Source organism: Brachyistius frenatus, unplaced genomic scaffold, assembly GCF_029030835.1.
Source record: "Brachyistius frenatus isolate BFR_SWC_R1_liver_20210118 unplaced genomic scaffold, ASM2903083v1 Contig_297, whole genome shotgun sequence".
In the NCBI taxonomy this organism is placed as follows: Eukaryota; Metazoa; Chordata; class Actinopteri; family Embiotocidae; genus Brachyistius; species Brachyistius frenatus.
In genome coordinates this window covers 235,989-254,941 of record NW_027210896.1, presented here as the reverse complement: position 1 = coordinate 254,941, position 18,953 = coordinate 235,989, and the positions used below count along the sequence as shown (strand labels likewise).

Here is an 18,953-nt window from a genome sequence, read left to right as displayed (position 1 = left end):
TGGACGGAGTAGAGGAGACGAGGGAGGAAGAGAAAACAGGCTACTTGGTCGTGACGGGATCGGAAGACGGGATCGGAAGACGGAAGCGTGGAGCAGAGAACGTTGGAGGAGTTGAACTGTAGCTCTTCTTCCTCCGACACTCTCCTATCCGATTATCAAGTCTAATAGATAGCGAAATCAGTTCGTCGAGGGAATTGGACTCATCCCGCACAGCAAGTTCATCCTTGACATAATCTGAGATTGTTATGAAACACGCTCCTTAGAGCCATTTCATCCCATCCGGAATTCACCTCCAGAATCCGGAAATCCACCGAGAAGTCAGCTACACAGATGAAACCCTGTCGTAGCAGAAGCAGATGTCTCCCTGCGTTACCAGCGTGATCGCAATGATCAAGCGTCTTCTGTAGTTCCTGAACAAAGTTAGTGAAGGCGATTGATTCCTCTCGGGCGATCCTGGCCTGGGCCCAGTCCAAGGCTTAGTCACGCAGCCATCCCAACATGTAGGCCATCTTGGTACTGTCTGATGCGTAGGCGCGGGGCTGCAAAGTGAACACATGAGTGCACTGGAGCAGGAACCCTTTGCACGTCACTCGTGCTCCATCGAAGGGTTCCGGCGTGGGAATGCAGGCTTCTCGAGATGGAGAAACCAACTCCAGAGAAGGAGGCTGAACCGTAGGTCGGCTGGCGGAGAAGTCCTGCATCATCCAGCCAAGGTCTGCCACCTTAGACTGAAGGGATCACTGGTTTTCCAATAGCTCTTGGAGCAGATGGTGGTGTTGCTCCAAGAATCCACCTGGCCCCGCGAGTGTCCTCTGCAGCTGATCCACAGAGGGGCTTGTCGTGTCGCCTGCTGGGTCCATAATGGTCAGTCTGTTCTGTCACGATATGTGGTGAGAGTGGATCCAAATGCAGCACGGACAACAGTTGGATTATCGGTAAGAAGATTTATTTCCAAACAACAGGTTATCCGGTAGGTTGACTGTATGGTTCCCTTGGGTTAGGGTTAGCAGTAACACTACAATATCCTCACACATCACTTTAAGCACTTAAATAATTGTTTACCTCCTGATCACTGGAGTGATTTTAATAAACAGAGTGTCAAATGTGAGATCATTGGTTATCATGTGAAGATAACTCCTTCTGTGCCAGTAGGTGAAGCCCTCTAAAGCCTATCTGAGGTTGAGCTCTGCCTCCAGCCCTCTTTGTCTGTTTGACAGGTAGCTTCAGAGCAGCCAAATACTTTCACAGCTTAAGGATGGGAGTGCAAATGTTGGCCACCTCTGTCTAAATCAAACGCATCACTATTCCCTTCATGCTGCAGTTTGTGTGGAAAAAAGCCATCTGCACCATGAATACTAATCGCTCTCACTCTGCTTTGCATCGCTAATGTGGTCCGAAAACTTTCAAACTACCTGAATGTGCAAATCAGGAAATCTGAATTGTGTTTGATTAGAATTAATGTCCTCTCGTTACACACACTAAACTATTCAAACAGCTCTGATATGCAGAATGAGCTGGATTTATCCGGGCAGGTGTCACTGAATGAGAGTTATGTCGGCGTGAAACTCAGTTGAACCTCAGATGCTCCACCTGCAGCCACATTTAAATGATGAGCTCCCAGCATGCACCATGACGGGAGGAGGTGCAGGAGCCCCGAGGCCAGCTGACTCAGGACCGACTATTTTAGGTTGGTGGCACATGTGTCTTCAGTTTCCTCTGCTGCCCGCTGATAACTTTAACCTCCTGTAAGAACAGCCGCTCAGACACGAGCTGCTTCAATGACGCTGACTCACTCGGTTTGGAGGAGCAGCGCTGGTCTGAGATCAGCAGACACACAGAATCAGCAACTCTGCAGCTGCACACAGCTGTTAGAAATCTACACCGCAATCAGTTAAATCCTCATTTAGAAGCATTAATATTATTATTAATTACTGTTTATGGGTGATAGGACTTTTATTATTCAACAGTTTAAGTGCTATACGTGAATCCATCAGCGGTTTGGAGTAGGAAGTGATCATATTTGGACGAGCTTGGGGAGGAGCCAGCGGTGTATCTGTCTAATAGATAGCTGATATCTAGTCTGTAGTTTCATATCCAGTCTGTAGTTTTATATCCAGTCTGTGGTTTCATATCCAGTCTGTAGTTTTATATCCAGTCTGTGTTTTATATATTACATCTTTATTATTACCAGACACAAACACAGTTTGTCACTCCGTTAACCAGTTAACACCAGAAACGTAGAATCAACTGTGCTGAAACACTGAGCACGGTTACACCACCATTTGCACTATTTCTATCTGTATATGTGTATTTATGCCTCTTTTGCTGCACGTACATTGAGAGCAAGTTACAACCAGATAGAATTCCTTCTATGTTTAAACATACATGGTAAATAAAGAAGATTCTGATTATTTTACTCTTGTTACCTTAATTTTATTATTAATGTATTAATGTATTGTTATTTGGCTGTTTTATTCTCACCTGAATGATATTTTTTTTATTTTTTTTATTTTATTGTTTATACCTTTTACGTTTTACCTTCATATCCAATAAAATTGATAGATCGATTTTGTTTGTCTACTTTAAGCAGCCTGATTTCATTTGAATTTATTGTGATAAATTTGTTAATCAGAATTTTCCTTTGTATGTCTCCATACAAGTTTTATTTTTACATTACATTTCATTTATCTGACTCTTTTATCCAAAGCGACTTACAATAAGTGCATTTCAACCATGAGGGTACAAAACCAGAACAACAACAATTAAGAACTTTTTTTTATTTTGAACTCTGTTCCACAAATAAAGTTCATCACGTGAATGTCAGAACGTTTACAAGCACGTTTAAAATGTATTTTACGTGAGATGTCATTTGATCGTTTTAAAACGATCCTCGAAACTGCAGTATTTTTGTTTTTTCTCCTTCCTCTGTTCATTCTACCGGTAACTATAACCACGCCCTTCCTCACACGCTATTGGTCAAACTTCCGGGCAGCTTCGTTCTCATTGGCTGTGTGTTGTCAACATGCAGTCGCTGTCTTTAGCTTCCGTCAAGGTTCTAACAGTCAGACAGGACAGACAGGAAGTTGGATAGTTTGGCACAACATATATTTCTTCTTTTTCCATTCACAACATTTTTTAACAACAATATTAATTGAATTTCGACTGGAACAAACGTATCATAAAAGAAAACAATGACATTATCTCGGTGACTTTGTTATCTCCGAGTAGACTGAGCAGTTATCGCTTTTGTTTTGAAAGTCCGGACAGGAAGTGGATCGACCGCCGATCCGGTGTCTCTTCCTGGTTGATGTGGACAGGAGGACGGAGCAGCTGGGTGAGGTCTGTTGTTGTAGCTGAGCAAATAATGGAGGAAGTCGGTAAACGTGAGTCCGAGAAGCGGTGGAATGTATGATGTTTTTGCGGGCTCAGAGTCTTCCACCCCGGGGTACACTCCTCGCTTCCTCCGCTGTCGCCGTGCCGTTAGCCGCCTGTTAGCCGCTAGCGCCCCACGCCGGTGCACCTGTCTCCGGCTTCTTTGTCTGAGTGTCGGTGACTCCGCGCCTCATTCTCCGGTAGTTATCTGAACCGGTGAGCTCCTGTCCTACTCTCTCTGGTCCCGACGTGTGGAGACAAAGACGCCGACCTGTGGCTCCCTCCGTCCAGAAATGTCTGATGTGACCTCGGCCGGTGTCCCGCTGCAGAGTTCAACACCCGAGTAGACACCAGCTGGTCCCCAACTCAGACATGGCGGCTTCCAAAGCCAAGACAGGAGGCAACAGTGAGACCAACTCCCTGAAGGAGAGCAGGAGCCACGGCAGCACCTCGGCCGGAGAGGCGCCGCCGAACAACCGGAGCTACAGCCTGGATGAGCTGGAGACCATGGCCACCGTGGGTGAGTCCTCAGCCCGCCGCACGGGGCTTCTGTCCGGCAGGGACGCACACAGAGGAGCCGGTCCCAGGACCAGGGTTAGAACAGGTGGGACAGACCGGGGTTAGAACAGGTGGGACAGACCAGGGTTAGAACAGGTGGGACAGACAAGGGTTAGGACAGGTCGGACAGACCGGGGTTAGAACAGGTGGGAGAGACCGGGGTTAGGACAGGTGGGACAGGTCGGACAGACCGGGGTTAGAACAGGTAGGACAGGTCGGACAGACCGGGGTTAGAACAGGTCGGACAGACCGTGGTTAGGACAGGTTGGAGAGACCGGGGTTAGGACAGGTCGGACAGACCGGGGTTAGAACAGGTGGGACAGACAAGGGTTAGGACAGGTCGGACAGACCGGGGTTAGAACAGGTGGGACAGACCAGGGTTAGAACAGGTGGGACAGTTAGGACAGACCAGGGTTAGAACAGGTGGGACAGGTAGGACAGACCAGGGTTAGAACAGGTAGGACAGACCAGGGTTAGAACAGGTGGGACAGACCAGGGTTAGAACAGGTGGGACAGACCAGGGTTAGAACAGGTGGGACAGACCAGGGTTAGAACAGGTGGGACAGGTAGGACAGACCAGGGTTAGAACAGGTAGGACAGACCAGGGTTAGAACAGGTGGGACAGACCGGGGTTAGAACAGGTGGGACAGACAAGGGTTAGGACAGGTCGGACAGACCGGGTTAGAATGTCTGACAGCAGCTCAAAGAGGATTTTAATCAGTGAATGATGATATAATCTGTTGATCAGTGTTTTCCATCATCTCTATGAACAGCTGTTTCGGCCTTCGGTTACCGTGGCGATGAAGTTATTAACAGAATCTGCAGCAGAGAACGGTTAAAATAAGAACTGACGAAAAGCTAATGACTAATAAACGTATCAGTGATTTCTCTCATTTTGTTTACATATTCTTTGACCAGATTTTTGTTTTATTAAACTAGATAACTTTTTAACGTGAGAAAAGGTGTTTTTTTTACAGGAGCTGCTTGTGTTGAAAATCAAACTATTGTTATCAGAAGTTAAAATATTAAATACAATGAATAAAACATTTATTTTTAGATAATCAGTGATTACAGTTGTGTTAAAACTGGTACTTGGTGTTACAATGTGTTTTCTGAAGCTTCTTGAAGATGTTTGACTGACAGGATGTTAACTTCCTGTGGGGTTGTTACCATCTTAAATATCTGTGATTATTAACATGTGAAGTTTTCTGTCGAGCTGAGTAACGTTGACAAAATCAAACATCAAATCAAACTGTTTCTATAGAGCTTCACATAATGGATATGAAAGATTAGTAGGTTGGAAGAACAAACTGTTTCTAAAAGAGTTCGTAGCTTCAGGTCTGTAAAATGGTTCTGATCCAGAAGTGTCTTCAGCTGCAATACCAGCGAGTGCCACTAGAGGTCGGCTCCAAAAAGCCTCCGGCTCCATAGACTCCCATTCAAGTTCTCTCATCAAATCCAAAGTGAATAAAATGTGTCCATCAGTTATCTCGGTGTTGTTAGCTAAAGTCACTCCTTCTTATTAGTTTTCTGGAGGTCCATCTGAAAATAATCCCTCATTCATTAGAAAAGAAGATTCAAGAAGACCTGTTTTGGGGGCGTGTCTGTTTGATTGACAGGCCTGTGGTGCAGTCAGGGGCATAGTATCGTCGGGGTAATCCTGTAGCATGAATCCTAACACCTACAGCCGAGTGTGAAAGCAGTTCATCCTCTCATTAATTCCACATCATGTAATGACACATGAACTCCTTCACATGTCTGGAGATAAACAAGCAGCTGACAGAAGAATTCTCATATCAGGACGCCGGGACCTTATCAATATGTCAGCCGCTTCCAGCTGACCTACTTCATCCATTATCATCCCTCCTCTCAGCACGGTGTGTGTGCCTCAGACCAGCTGCAGGGCTCACACACACACACACACACACACACACACACACACACACACACACACACACACACACACACACACACACACACACACACAGTCTCTCACACACACTCACAGTCACACACACACACACACAGTCACACACACACTCACAGTCACACAGTCACACACACTCCACATTAAAACACTGTAAATATTTAAACGTGTGCACTGTCATCACAACATTGAGCCATTCAGACTTTTAAACATGGTGATTGTTAGTTTGAACTTCATGATAAACTGTCCAGCAGAGTTTGGTTGTTCTGAGTGAAACAGAAACTCCATGAGGAGGCTGCTCATGTTTTCTCTGAACTCGGTGCTTGTGGATGAGTTTTCATCGCCATGACGATGATGGTGTCAGAGAAACACGAGGTCATGCTCCAAACACGAGAGGTGTGTTCGCGGAGGTTCAGGCTTAGTCATCTCGGTCTGACGGGTCACCACCCGCTTCATGAGAACATACACCATGTTACTCAATCAGACGGCTTCCTTGAAAAATAAGAATCATAAAGTAAATATAAAACTAGAATATGCATTTATCAGCTTGCACTCCATAAAATGTCAGAAACAGGGACACTTCACTCACAGGTGACCTGAAGTTAATCGTACTGAGTGTTCAGTTCACAGTGTGCTCTGTAAAGGCCCTTTTGGAAGGATAATGTACAATTAAAGGGGCATTTCACTGATTTTGCACATGAAGTCGATGACATTATCTGCATCATGTTTTATGTTATCATGGAGACACCAAGGACTCTTGTTTTAAGGATCCTACATGAGTCACCAGACTGATGTTCAGTGATAAATGGACTAGTTTCAGCTCAGAGTTTTGTAGCAGATGATTTAAAATGAAGAGGACATGTTGTACTTGGCACCGACCTGAATCTACACGTCTCATCCTGAGTTGCTGCTACACACCCTCATGTCTGTGGACAGATCACATTGGCTCTTCATTTTCAAATAGTCATTGTCATAAAAAACGGATAGTTCAGGCAACTAGTATCTTGTCTTAACAAAAACGATTGTCTTGTCTTAACAAAATAACTGTTTCCTTGTTTTTATCTGCATTGTGTAGTAATGTGTTGCTGCTGCCAGCAGGGGGCAGTAATGTGGATAAGGGGGTGTTGATAGTTAAATATCAGTCATTATCAAACAGTATTTTTCCTTCGTGAATATTTTCTGATTCCACACGACAGCCGTTGAATCTCGTGTTTAAATCACAGCTCATGCAGGTGGCTGTGATGTTTTCACAACAGTCTTGAGTCCGACCCCTGTTTGACCCCTGTTTGAGTCCGACCCATTTGAGTCAGACCCTTATTTGACCTGTTTGAGTCCGACGCCTGTTTGAGTCCGACCCCTTTTTGACCCGTTTGAATCTGACCCCTGTTTGAGTCCGACCCCTGTTTGACCCGTTTGAATCTGACCCCTGTTTGAGTCCGACCCCTGTTTGACCCGTTTGAATCTGACCCCTGTTTGAGTCCGACCCCTGTTTGAGTCCGACCCGTTTGAGTCTGACCCCTGTTTGAATCCGACCCATTTGAGTCTGACCCCAGTGAGTCTGATCCATGTGAGTCTGACCCCTGTTTGAGTCCTGTTTGAATCCGACACCTTTTTGACCCGTTTGAATCCGACTCCTGTTTGAGTCCGACCCGCTTGACCCGTTTGAGTCCAACGCCTGTTTGACTCCTGTTTGAGTCCGACCCGTTTGAGTCCGACCCCTTTTTTAATCCAACCCCTGTTTGAGTCCGACCTCTGTTTGGATCCGACCCCTGTTTGAGTCCGACCCCTGTACGTTGGTGCATTCTCGGTTTTCCATCATGTTTTCTGCGGTTCTGATGGATTAAGCTCTGGTGTTGGCCTGATGGACGCCCTCCACATGGTACTGGTCACCTGTCGGTCTGCCATGGCAGGACGGCTGCAGACCGACAGGTGACCAGTAAACCGGTCCTGAAGTGAACTCCATTTCCTCATAATCCAGATTGAATCCTGTCTGACCCACCAGATTTTTCTCCTAGAATAAGACCTGGTATGAAAGTCCAACTGTGTCCGACCCGTCTCCAGATGCAAACCATGACATAACCGCAGCTCTGCCCCCGCTCCGCTTTGTTTACATACTGTTATTGTAATTATTCACATCAAGTTCATTATTGGATAAATAAGTCGACATCTGAGCGACAGGGATTTTTTTGGGCTCCTCTTTTTAATTTCCATTTACAGTGATGATTTCTGACCACATGATGTGGATGATTTCAGATTCAGAGAGTCCTGGTCCTCCTCCAGCTGGTGAAACACTGCATTTACATGTATTCAGCTATCCAATCAGAGAAATGTTGACTAAAAATTTAGAAACTGAAAGAAGACCTGCTTTCACTTTATTTATTTTATTACAAAATGTAAATCATAATATATTTACAGCTGAACTCACAGTTTATAGCCTTCAGCCTGAGCTGCTGGGAGGAAACACTCCAACGCTCGCAGCAGGAATCCAATTTGCTGATCCATTTTGTCTGATGAGGGATTTGCTGCCTAAAACAAACCAGCTAAAGCTCTTTATCTGCTGCTGCTTTAATTGTTATTGAAATCATGAGGCGGATCTCCTCCATCACCATTCTCCACCCAAACACATGAAACCATCACCATCCTCCATCCAAACCTATGAATCCATCACCATCCTCCATCTAAACATATGAAAACATCACCATTCCCCATCCAAACCCATGAAACCATCACCATCCTCCATCAAAACCCATGAAACCATCACCATCCTCCATCAAAACCCATGAAACCATCACCATCCTCCATCCAAACACATGAAACCATCACCACCCTCTACCCAAACCTATGACACCATCACCATCCTCCATCCAAACACATGAAACCATCACCACCCTCCACCCAAACCTATGAAACCATCACCATCCTCCATCAAAACCCATGAAACCATCACCATCCTCCATCCAAACCCATGAAACCATCACCATTCTCCACCCAAACACATGAAACCATCACCATCATCCACCCAAACCTATGAAACCATCACCATCCTCCATCCAAACACATGAAAACATCACCATTCTCCATCCAAACCCATGAAACCATCACCATCCTCCATCAAAACCCATGAAACCATCACCATCATCCACCCAAACCTATGAAACCATCACCATCCTCCATCCAAACACATGAAAACATCACCATTCTCCATCCAAACCCATGAAACCATCACCATCCTCCATCAAAACCCATGAAACCATCACCATCCTCCATCCAAACCCATGAAACCATCACCATCCTCCACCCAAACCCATGAAACCATCACCATCCTCCATCCAAACATATGAAACCATCACCACCCTCCACCCAAACCCATGAAACCATCACCATCCTCCAGCCAAACCCATGAAACCATACCATTCTCCATCTAAACACATGAAAACATCACCATTCTTCATCCAAACCCATGAAACCATCACCATCCTCCATCAAAACCCATGAAACTGTCACCAATCCTCCATCCAAACACATGAAACATCACCATCCAAACCCATGAAACCATCACCATCCTCCACCCAAACCCATGAAACCATCACCATCCTCCATCCAAACCCATGAAACCATCACCATTCTCCACCCAAACACATGAAACCATCACCATCATCCACCCAAACCTATGAAACCATCACCATCCTCCATCCAAACACATGAAAACATCACCATTCTCCATCCAAACCCATGAAACCATCACCATCCTCCATCAAAACCCATGAAACCATCACCAATCCTCCATCCAAACACATGAAACCATCACCACCCTGAAACATCACCATCAAAACCCATGAAACCATCACCATCCTCCATCAAAACCCATGAAACCATCACCATCCTGCATCCAAACACATGAAACCATCACCACCCTCCACCCAAACCTATGAAACCATCACCATCCTCCATCCAAACACATGAAACCATCACCATCCTCCATCAAAACCCATGAAACCATCACCATCCTCCATCCAAACACATGAAACCATCACCACCCTCCATCCAAACCCATGAAACCATCACCATTCTCCACCCAAACACATGAAACCATCACCATCCTCCACCCAAACCTATGAAACCATCACCATCCTCCATCCAAACACATGAAAACATCACCATTCTCCATCCAAACCCATGAAACCATCACCATCCTCCATCAAAACCCATGAAACCGTCACCAATCCTCCATCCAAACACATGAAACATCACCATCAAAACCCATGAAACCATCACCATCCTCCATCAAAACCCATGAAACCATCACCATCCTGCATCCAAACACATGAAACCATCACCACCCTCCACCCAAACCTATGAAACCATCACCATCCTCCATCCAAACACATGAAACCATCACCACTCTCCACCCAAACCTATGAAACCATCACCATCCTCCATCCAAACACATGAAACCATCACCACTCTCCACCCAAACCTATGAAACCGTCACCATCCTCCATCCAAACACATGAAACCATCACCACCCTCCACCCAAACCTATGAAACCATCACCATCCTCCATCCAAACACATGAAACCATCACCACCCTCTACCCAAACCTATGAAACCATCACCATCCTCCATCCAAACACATGAAACCATCACCACCCTCTACCCAAACCTATGAAACCATCACCATCCTCTATCCAAACCCATGAAACCATCACCATCCTCCATCAAAACCCATGAAACCAACACCATCCTCCACCCAAACCCATGAAACCATGACCATCCTCCACCCAAACCCATGAAACCGTCACCAATCCTCCATCGAAACACATGAAACATCACCATCCAAACCCATGAAACCATCACCATCCTCCATCAAAACCCATGAAACCATCACCATCCTCCGCCCAAACCCATGAAACCATCACCACCGTCTACCCAAAACTATGAAACCATCACCATCCTCCATCCAAACACATGAAACCATCACCACCCTCCACCCAAACCTATGAAACCATCACCATCCTCCATCCAAACACATGAAACCATCACCACCCTCCACCCAAACCTATGAAACCATCACCATCCTCCATCCAAACACATGAAACCATCACCACCCTCCACCCAAACCTATGAAACCATCACCATCCTCCATCCAAACACATGAAACCATCACCACCCTCCACCCAAACCTATGAAACCATCACCATGCTCCATCCAAACACATGAAACCATCACCACCCTCTACCCAAACCTATGAAACCATCACCATCCTCTATCCAAACACATGAAACCATCACCACCCTCCACCCAAACCTATGAAACCATCACCATCCTCCATCCAAACACATGAAAACATCACCATTCTCCATCCAAACCTATGAAATCATCGCCATCCTCCACCCAAACCCATGAAACCGTCACCAATCTTCCATCCAAACACATGAAACATCACCATCCAATCCCATGAAACCATCCTCCATCCAAACCCATGAAACCATCACCATCCTCCATCCAAACCCATGAAACCATGACCATCCTCCACTCCAACACGTTACACTCTAAAGCTCTTATTTTGAAGGCCGATGTATTCTTTTTTCTATACTACAGTGTTAAGCTCTTATTTTGAAGGAAGACTTATTCTTTGTTTTTATAGTATATTCTAAAACTCTTATTTTGAAGGCAGATTATTTCTTTGTTTGTATATTACAGTCACAGACGGTCTGTTCTCAAAAGATTCGTTGCTTTGGAGAGGCTGGAGGAGATCCTGGAGGGAGATCCTGGAGGGAGATCCTTTATGTGTGAATAATATTCCCAGTCTGACAGTAGATGCCATCATCAGATGTGTTGCAGGTCTGACATGACTCTACATTTAACACCTCAGAAGTTGGATATAGAGATAACAGCTGTTCACCTGGCTGTTTCTTTGTTGCTATGGCAACAGTAACAAGAAGGTTGTATTTAAAGCAGCAGAAGCCGTTTCATTAGGAAGTTCACGTTGTCTTCAGACACTCGTCGTCCTCCTCGCTGCTCATCAGCTCTGCAGGAAGGAGGCGCAGAGCGCTCCCCCTCGTCTGCAGGAGGAGAACCGCTACGAGCCTCCGGCCATTACTGCCCACTCTCCCATCATGCACTCTGTCTGCCCTCCTCTGGCTGCTCGTCCCACAGAGACAATGATAGTTAGCTTTCATCTCACAGCACCAGTAAACACGTTTGAATGGAAGTAGAAATGAGAAGCATCTCCTCCTGTTTGTTTCTCATAGATCAGATCAGAGTTCATATCATGACATCATGACAGGAGACCAGATATCTTCTTAGATCTGTTCATCATCATATCTTGATCAGACATTGTGCCAACGATGACATTGAAAGACCTCCAGTCTAATATCACCATGATACGACATCTAAATACAACATGGAGTCCAAATGTGTTCACGTGGAGCAATTCACTCTCAATATTAAAACTCCTCCTCTCCCTCCTCCCTTCCCCCTCCTCCTCCTCTCCTCGCCTTCTCCTCCTCCTCTCCTCTCCTCTCCTCCTTCCTCCTTCCTCCTCCCTCCTTCTTTCCCTCCTCCTCTCCCTCTCTCCTCCCTCTCCTCCTCCTCCCTTCTCCTGTCCCTCTCTTCCCCTCCTCCTCTCCCTCCTCCCCTCCCTCTCCCCCTCCTCTTCCCTCCTCCTCTCCCCCTCCCTCCTCCTCTCCTCTCCTCCTTCCTCCTTTCCCTCCTCCTCCCTCCTCCCCTCCCTCTCCTCCTCCTCTCCTCCTCCATCCTCCTCTCCCTTCTCCTCTCCCTCTCCTCCCCCTCTTCTGTCCTCTCCCCCTCCCTCATCCCTCCTCCTCATCCTCAGGTACGGGGACCTTCGGCCGGGTCTTCCTGGTGCGGGACAAGAAGAGCCGGACCTTCTTCGCCCTGAAGCAGATGAAGATCCCCGACGTGATCCGCCTGAAGCAGGAGCAGCATGTCCACAACGAGAAGGAGGTGCTGACGGAGGTCAACCACCCCTTTCTCATCCGACTGTGAGTGCCTTAGCCAGGGGGGGGTCAAAGGTCAGCGTGTGGTCTGAGTCCCGACGGGCGGACTCCCATTATAAACACAGGTCCACAGTTCTGAGGGATTTATCTCCTTCAGCGTTAATGAGATATCGATCCAGTCAGACGATGTCATCAGGGTCCTGAAACAATATCACAGTCCTCTTGAAACGATGTCATCACAGTCCTCCTGAAACGATGTCATCACATTCCTCTTGAAACGATGTCATCACAGTCCTCCTGAAACGATGTCATCACAGTCCTCCTGAAACGATGTCATCACATTCCTCTTGAAACGATGTCATCACAGTCCTCCTGAAACGATGTCATCACAGTCCTCCTGAAACGATGTCATCACATTCCTCTTGAAACGATGTCATCACAGTCCTCTTGAAACGATGTCATCACAGTCCTCCTGAAACGATGTCATCACAGTCCTCTTGAAACGATGTCATCACAGTCCTCCTGAAACGATGTCATCACAGTCCTCCTGAAACGATGTCATCACAGTCCTCTTGAAATGATGTCATCACAGTCCTCCTGAAACGATGTCATCACAGTCCTCTTGAAACGATGTCATCACAGTCCTGATGATTCATCAGAGCTGCATTCAAACAGCTGGACTCCCGTATCAACACATTCTTCTCGTGGCACCAACACGTGATCTCAGAGTTCATTTCGTTTTACGAGTACGAACTCAGACAGGAATGAAGGTCGGTCTCCACAGGACCAACTGATGAGTCAGCATCGTGTAGATAAACTCTTTCAACTATACTTCAGAATCGTTTGATGGACAGTTGTACGGGTTTCCATGGTAACACAGTAAGACAGCTGATCACGTTGTTGGATAGTGGAGCTCGGACCAGCGCTGTTATGGAGTCACCTGCTGAGGATAAAACTCATCATCAAATAAATCTGACAGAAAGTTAAATGATATAAATCCAATATAATTTGCAGACTGAGAGAAATCATCAGAACTTGACTTGTGTAATAAAATATTTCATCTGTATCTATATCCTCCCCTTCCCTGAGGAGGAAGCAGTTTAATGTCGTCCTGTTTCCTCTTCTGAATACGTTTCTTTATTTCTGCTTTTATTTCTTGATTCAGTCTTGAACCGTGTCTGAGTTTGTAAATTTATTAATTTAAATCTAAAAACAGTTGTTGAATAATCCTGTAAAGATATTATTGTTTTTTTAAGCTGTTTATATGAAACTAAATATAATCCGCTCATTTCAATAGAAAAGCTAAGTTTTATAATTAATTTAGCTAAAAAACAACTGAAGTGAAGTAAACAACTACCAGCTAACAACTACCAGCTAACAGCTAACAACTACTAGCTAACAACTAACAGCTAACAACTAACAGCTAACAACTACCAGCTAACAACTACTAGCTAACAACTACCAGCTGCCAGCTAACAACTACCAACTAACAGCTAACAACTACCAGCTAACAACTAACAGCTACCAGCTAACAACTAACAGCTAACAACTACCAGCTAACAACTAACAGCTACCAGCTAACAACTACCAGCTAACAACTAACAGCTACCAGCTAACAACTACCAGCTGCCAGCTAACAACTAACAGCTAACAACTAACAGTTACCAGGACTCGGACGGTAGAACCAGTAGAACCTGAACAGGAACCGACTCTGGATTTATGGATCAGTCTTCATATTAAAGTGAACGTTGTTGTGATGTTGTTCCTCCCGGGTCTCATCCTCTCTTCCTCACTGATTCAACACACTCTTGTCTCGCCATATCTATTTTCTGCTTGACATGTTTTCCAAATATTGAACGTGGAGCGTCTCCTGTGACGTATGATTGATTGACAGCTCCTGCTGGCGCAGCGTTGAGCGGAGGATAATGAGTTGTTGGTAACCACAGAAACAGGAAGTGGAGAGCGGAGCTGTGGTCGTCGAGGTAACCCTAGCGCCCCCTCCATCTCCATCAGGGACGGAGCGTCCCGTTTCCTTCCTGCAGACCTCAGCGAGGGTGAGACAGATGTCTAACAGGTGTCTCTGCGCTGCAGGTTCTGGACTCACCATGACGAGCGCTTCCTCTACATGCTGATGGACTACGTGCCGGGCGGTGAGCTCTTCAGCTACCTGCGCAGCCGCGGCCGCTTCAGCAACGCCACCGGCCTCTTCTACACCTCCGAGATCGTCTGCGCCATCGAGTACCTCCACTCCAAGGAGATCGTGTACCGAGACCTGAAGCCCGAGAACATCCTGCTGGACGGGGAGGGACACATCCGCCTCACCGACTTCGGCTTCGCCAAGAAGCTCTCCGACAGGTGAGTCCCATAACACCTGTTCACTCCGAGTTCGTTCTTATTCCAGTACGAAATAAAACAACTTCAGCAATGAAGCTTTCTATACATCTGGAGAGAATTCAAGCCAAATCTTTTCTGTCCAGACTGTTTAAAAGGAGCAGTTTGTCTGGTAGTTGGACTGAAGTCACCTTGTGATGGATCTTCACCAGCAGTCACATGTTGTATCTCCACACACCTCTAGGGGGAGCTGTTGCTGCCATCATGTCACATTGACCTCTTGTTCAGCAGCTCCAGGACTCACTCACAGCACCATTATCTCTGCTTCCAGTTCATTTGGACTCACGGACCAGTAAAACTCAACATGTGCAGACGGAGCTGACGTGACAGGATTATTTCTACATTTTCACAACTTTTCTTTATTCAGTTTGCGTGTAAGAGATTTGAATTAAGAGACACATTCAGTACACTGAGGAAGAAATGAAATGAGATGAACATCTAAAGCTGTGTACTTACCGTGCAGCTGCCTCAGTGACAGCTGTCTGAACAGAACCTGCAGCAGGTCGGACCTCATCGTCAGCATCACCTGTTGTTGTACATCACACGGGAAGCAGTCCGCCTTCCTCCTCCTGGCTGCTGATGAGTGACAGGCGGGGTGGCGGGCTCTCAGCTCCGCGTGGTGGACGGGTGATTGACTGTCAGTAGAATGTGAATGACAAATCAGCTGTCACTCTCCACTTGTGCACACTGTCTGCCTCTCAGCTGCACTGTGTGGAGTTGCACAGAATACATCTCCATGGTAACCAAATCAAGGCCGAATTCAGCCAGGAAAACGTCTCAATCCCTTCTCCAGGTTGAGTGAATCAGCCCTCTGATATCTGTTGATTGGACATCTTGACACATATGGGTATGATTGGACGGTTATGATGTCGTGGTGATGGCCGTATAAAACCTTCCTCTCCTTTCTGTGTTTCTCTGACAGACCAGAGATGTTTTACATGTTTCTGTGTTGTGAGCAGCTTTTCCTTAATTCCAGAGGTTTGTGTCTGCACAAGTGAGATTACAAAGAGCAGCACAAAGCCTGTCCTTGTCTCTGCAGCACGGCCCCCTGCTGGCTCTCCGTTCACGTCTCAATCCCCGCTAAAGGCCCTCAGCAGGTTTCACATGATGCTCTTAGGGTGTGTGGAGGTGTGCTGGTACAGAGGGTTTAAACATCCAGCTCTGACAGAGGAAGTGTGTCATTTGTTCAGTCTGTCATCTCCAGACTCCAGAGACAGGAACGGTGATGAGCTGCAGAGATCAGGGAGGCTTCTCCCTCTGTCTCCGAGAGAGGACGCTCATCTGCTTCACGGGATTCCTAGAGAGCCCCGGAGTGGCCATAGAGAGGAAAAAAATGTAGTACGAAACACTAAATCGAGACCACGAGATGCTAAATCGCGCGCTGGATTTATCTTGTCGTGCACACGATGAGAACGTTTTTCTCTCTGTGGCCACTAGGGGCTCCGTACCTCCCCGTTTGTTGGGAGCTACTGAAGCTGCTGACCTGATGGAGGAGATCTGCTGCTGGTGTGTAGTTGGTTCAGTCCTGCACTTCACGACAGGATGTTACAGAGCTGATATGGACATGAGTTCAGTCTCATGTCGTCCTCTGGGAGTTTCAGCAGCAGTCTGAAGGACAACACTCGTCTCTCAGTGAATCAGAAAGATGCTCATTGGAGGAGGACATGTTTTTGTGAGTGCTGCAGTGTTTCTCCCAGCGCTGCTCTGACCCCCGCTGACATGTAAACATAATGGAGTAAGATTACATTTCCCCTCAGATAGATACCTCTGTGATGTGCGACTGACCCACTTCTATAAATGGAGGGCAACAGAATAGGAAGACAAGCGCCTCGTTGCCACCAGCTGTCTCTCGTACCCTCCATGTTCAGGATGTGAACGCTGCCACACTGCCCCCTGCCGGCAGACACACACCATGACACCCTGAAGAGATCCTCTCCATGGATGCCACGCCCCCACCCTGCACCCGGCAGTCCCCTCATCCTCCGCCAGGACCAACATAATTTCCATACAAATTACCGTCGCCATGGCAACTGGCCGAAAGAGGTCATTACCCAGGTGATACCAGTGACAGACGATGAAAGGCTGGCGCTGGGCCAAGTGCACTTCATCAGAGGACGAGTGTCTGCACGGAGAGCGGTGTGGTGGTGTTAGTCAGCTGTCTGTCAGGAAGCAGAGCCACATCATCTACTTCCTGTTTGTCTCCTTTGTCCACACACACCCTCATAGTGATACAGAGAACGGGTCGGGGGACAGAAGCAGATCACTTTGCCTGCAGATGATCACCTCAGATCACGTGACACGAAATGACAGTGGAGGATGTGTCTGAGCCCTCAGCATCACTCTTTAATGAAGGGAACTACTTCATCTGGAAAACAATCGACCAGAAAAAGACTCGGCAAACAGTGAGTTTAAACCAATCAGCAACCAGCAGTGATGTCATCATCCATCAGTGATGTCATCGTTGGTTTGTGAACGTTATGAATCCTCCAGTTCAGATTCTGTCCATCACCATCTTGTTAGTTCTGAGCGGTTTGGAGCAGGAAGTGACCATATTTGGACGAGCTGGGGGAGGAGCCAGCGGTGGATCTGATTGGAAACCTGACAATACTACGTCCCGCCCACCAATAGCTGTAACCTGACTGCACCACAGGCCTGTCAATCAAACAGACACGCCCCCAAAAACAGGTCTTCTTGAATCTTCTTTTCTAATGAATGAGGGATTATTTTCAGATGGACCTCCAGAAAACTAAGAAGAAGGAGTGACTTTAGCTAACAACACCGAGATAACTGATGAACACATTTTATTCACTTTGGATTTGATGAGAGAAGTTGAATGGGAGTCTATGGAGCCGGAGGCTTTTTGGAGCCGACCTCTAGTGGCACTCGCTGGTATTGCAGCTGAAGACACTTCTGCATTACCAAGAGTAAATACTTTTAATCGTGTAGAAGAGAACAACTCTTGTGGTCAAACTGGTTTGAAAAGTATCAAATAAATTGTTCTAATATCAGATTTAATTAATAATTTTTGGTCCAGCTGTAAATGTAGTATTTATATTTTTGACCTGATGTTTTAAAAAGTAAAGCTCATCCTCACCTCTGACTGCTGCAACCACAGAAAGTTCAATTTAGTATTCAATAAATGCTGGAAAAACTATTGGATCAGTTGGCTAAATATATATATAACTTTAAAAACCAGAAGTTCTGTCTGTAGCAGTTGAAATGGAGCTAAAAGTGACTCATAAATGTTGAAGTCCAGAGTGATCAGTGCTTTGATCCCTGCAGGTGTAAACTGGACCAAACATGTCACGTTAAAATCACTTCATCTCAACCAATAAATGGGATCAGTGAACAACTCGAGATAATGTTTCATACATGTGCAGCGTGTTTTAACATCCCCTTGTCCCCCCCCAGGACGTGGACCCTGTGTGGGACCCCTGAGTACCTGGCCCCCGAGGTCATCCAGAGCAAAGGACACGGCCGGGCGGTGGACTGGTGGGCTCTGGGCATCCTCATCTTTGAGATGCTGGCAGGGTGAGTGGTGCAGGGAGCAATGTACACACAGGGGGGCGCTGTCCTCCAGCACAACACACACACACACACACACACACACACACACACACACACATCTCACACACACACAGATCTCGCACACATTCTCTCACACACACACTCAGAACACATTCTCTCACACGCGCACACACACTCACACGCGCTCACACACACACGCACACTCACAGACTCAC

At 46.5% G+C, this 18,953-nt stretch overlaps 1 protein-coding gene across 1 annotated transcript in view; it reads left to right on the top strand.

Moving 5' to 3' along the window:
• The first annotated feature begins 3,281 nt into the window (after positions 1 to 3,281).
• prkx (protein kinase X-linked) overlaps positions 3,282 to 18,953 on the top strand; it is a 30,138-nt gene continuing 14,466 nt past the window's right edge. The window contains exons 1-4 of the mRNA XM_069722604.1: positions 3,282 to 3,892; positions 12,696 to 12,864; positions 14,911 to 15,174; positions 18,622 to 18,741. Of these exons, the coding sequence (XP_069578705.1) occupies positions 3,745 to 3,892; positions 12,696 to 12,864; positions 14,911 to 15,174; positions 18,622 to 18,741 (701 nt within the window). The 5' untranslated portion in view covers positions 3,282 to 3,744. The remainder of the gene's footprint in view (positions 3,893 to 12,695; positions 12,865 to 14,910; positions 15,175 to 18,621; positions 18,742 to 18,953) is intronic.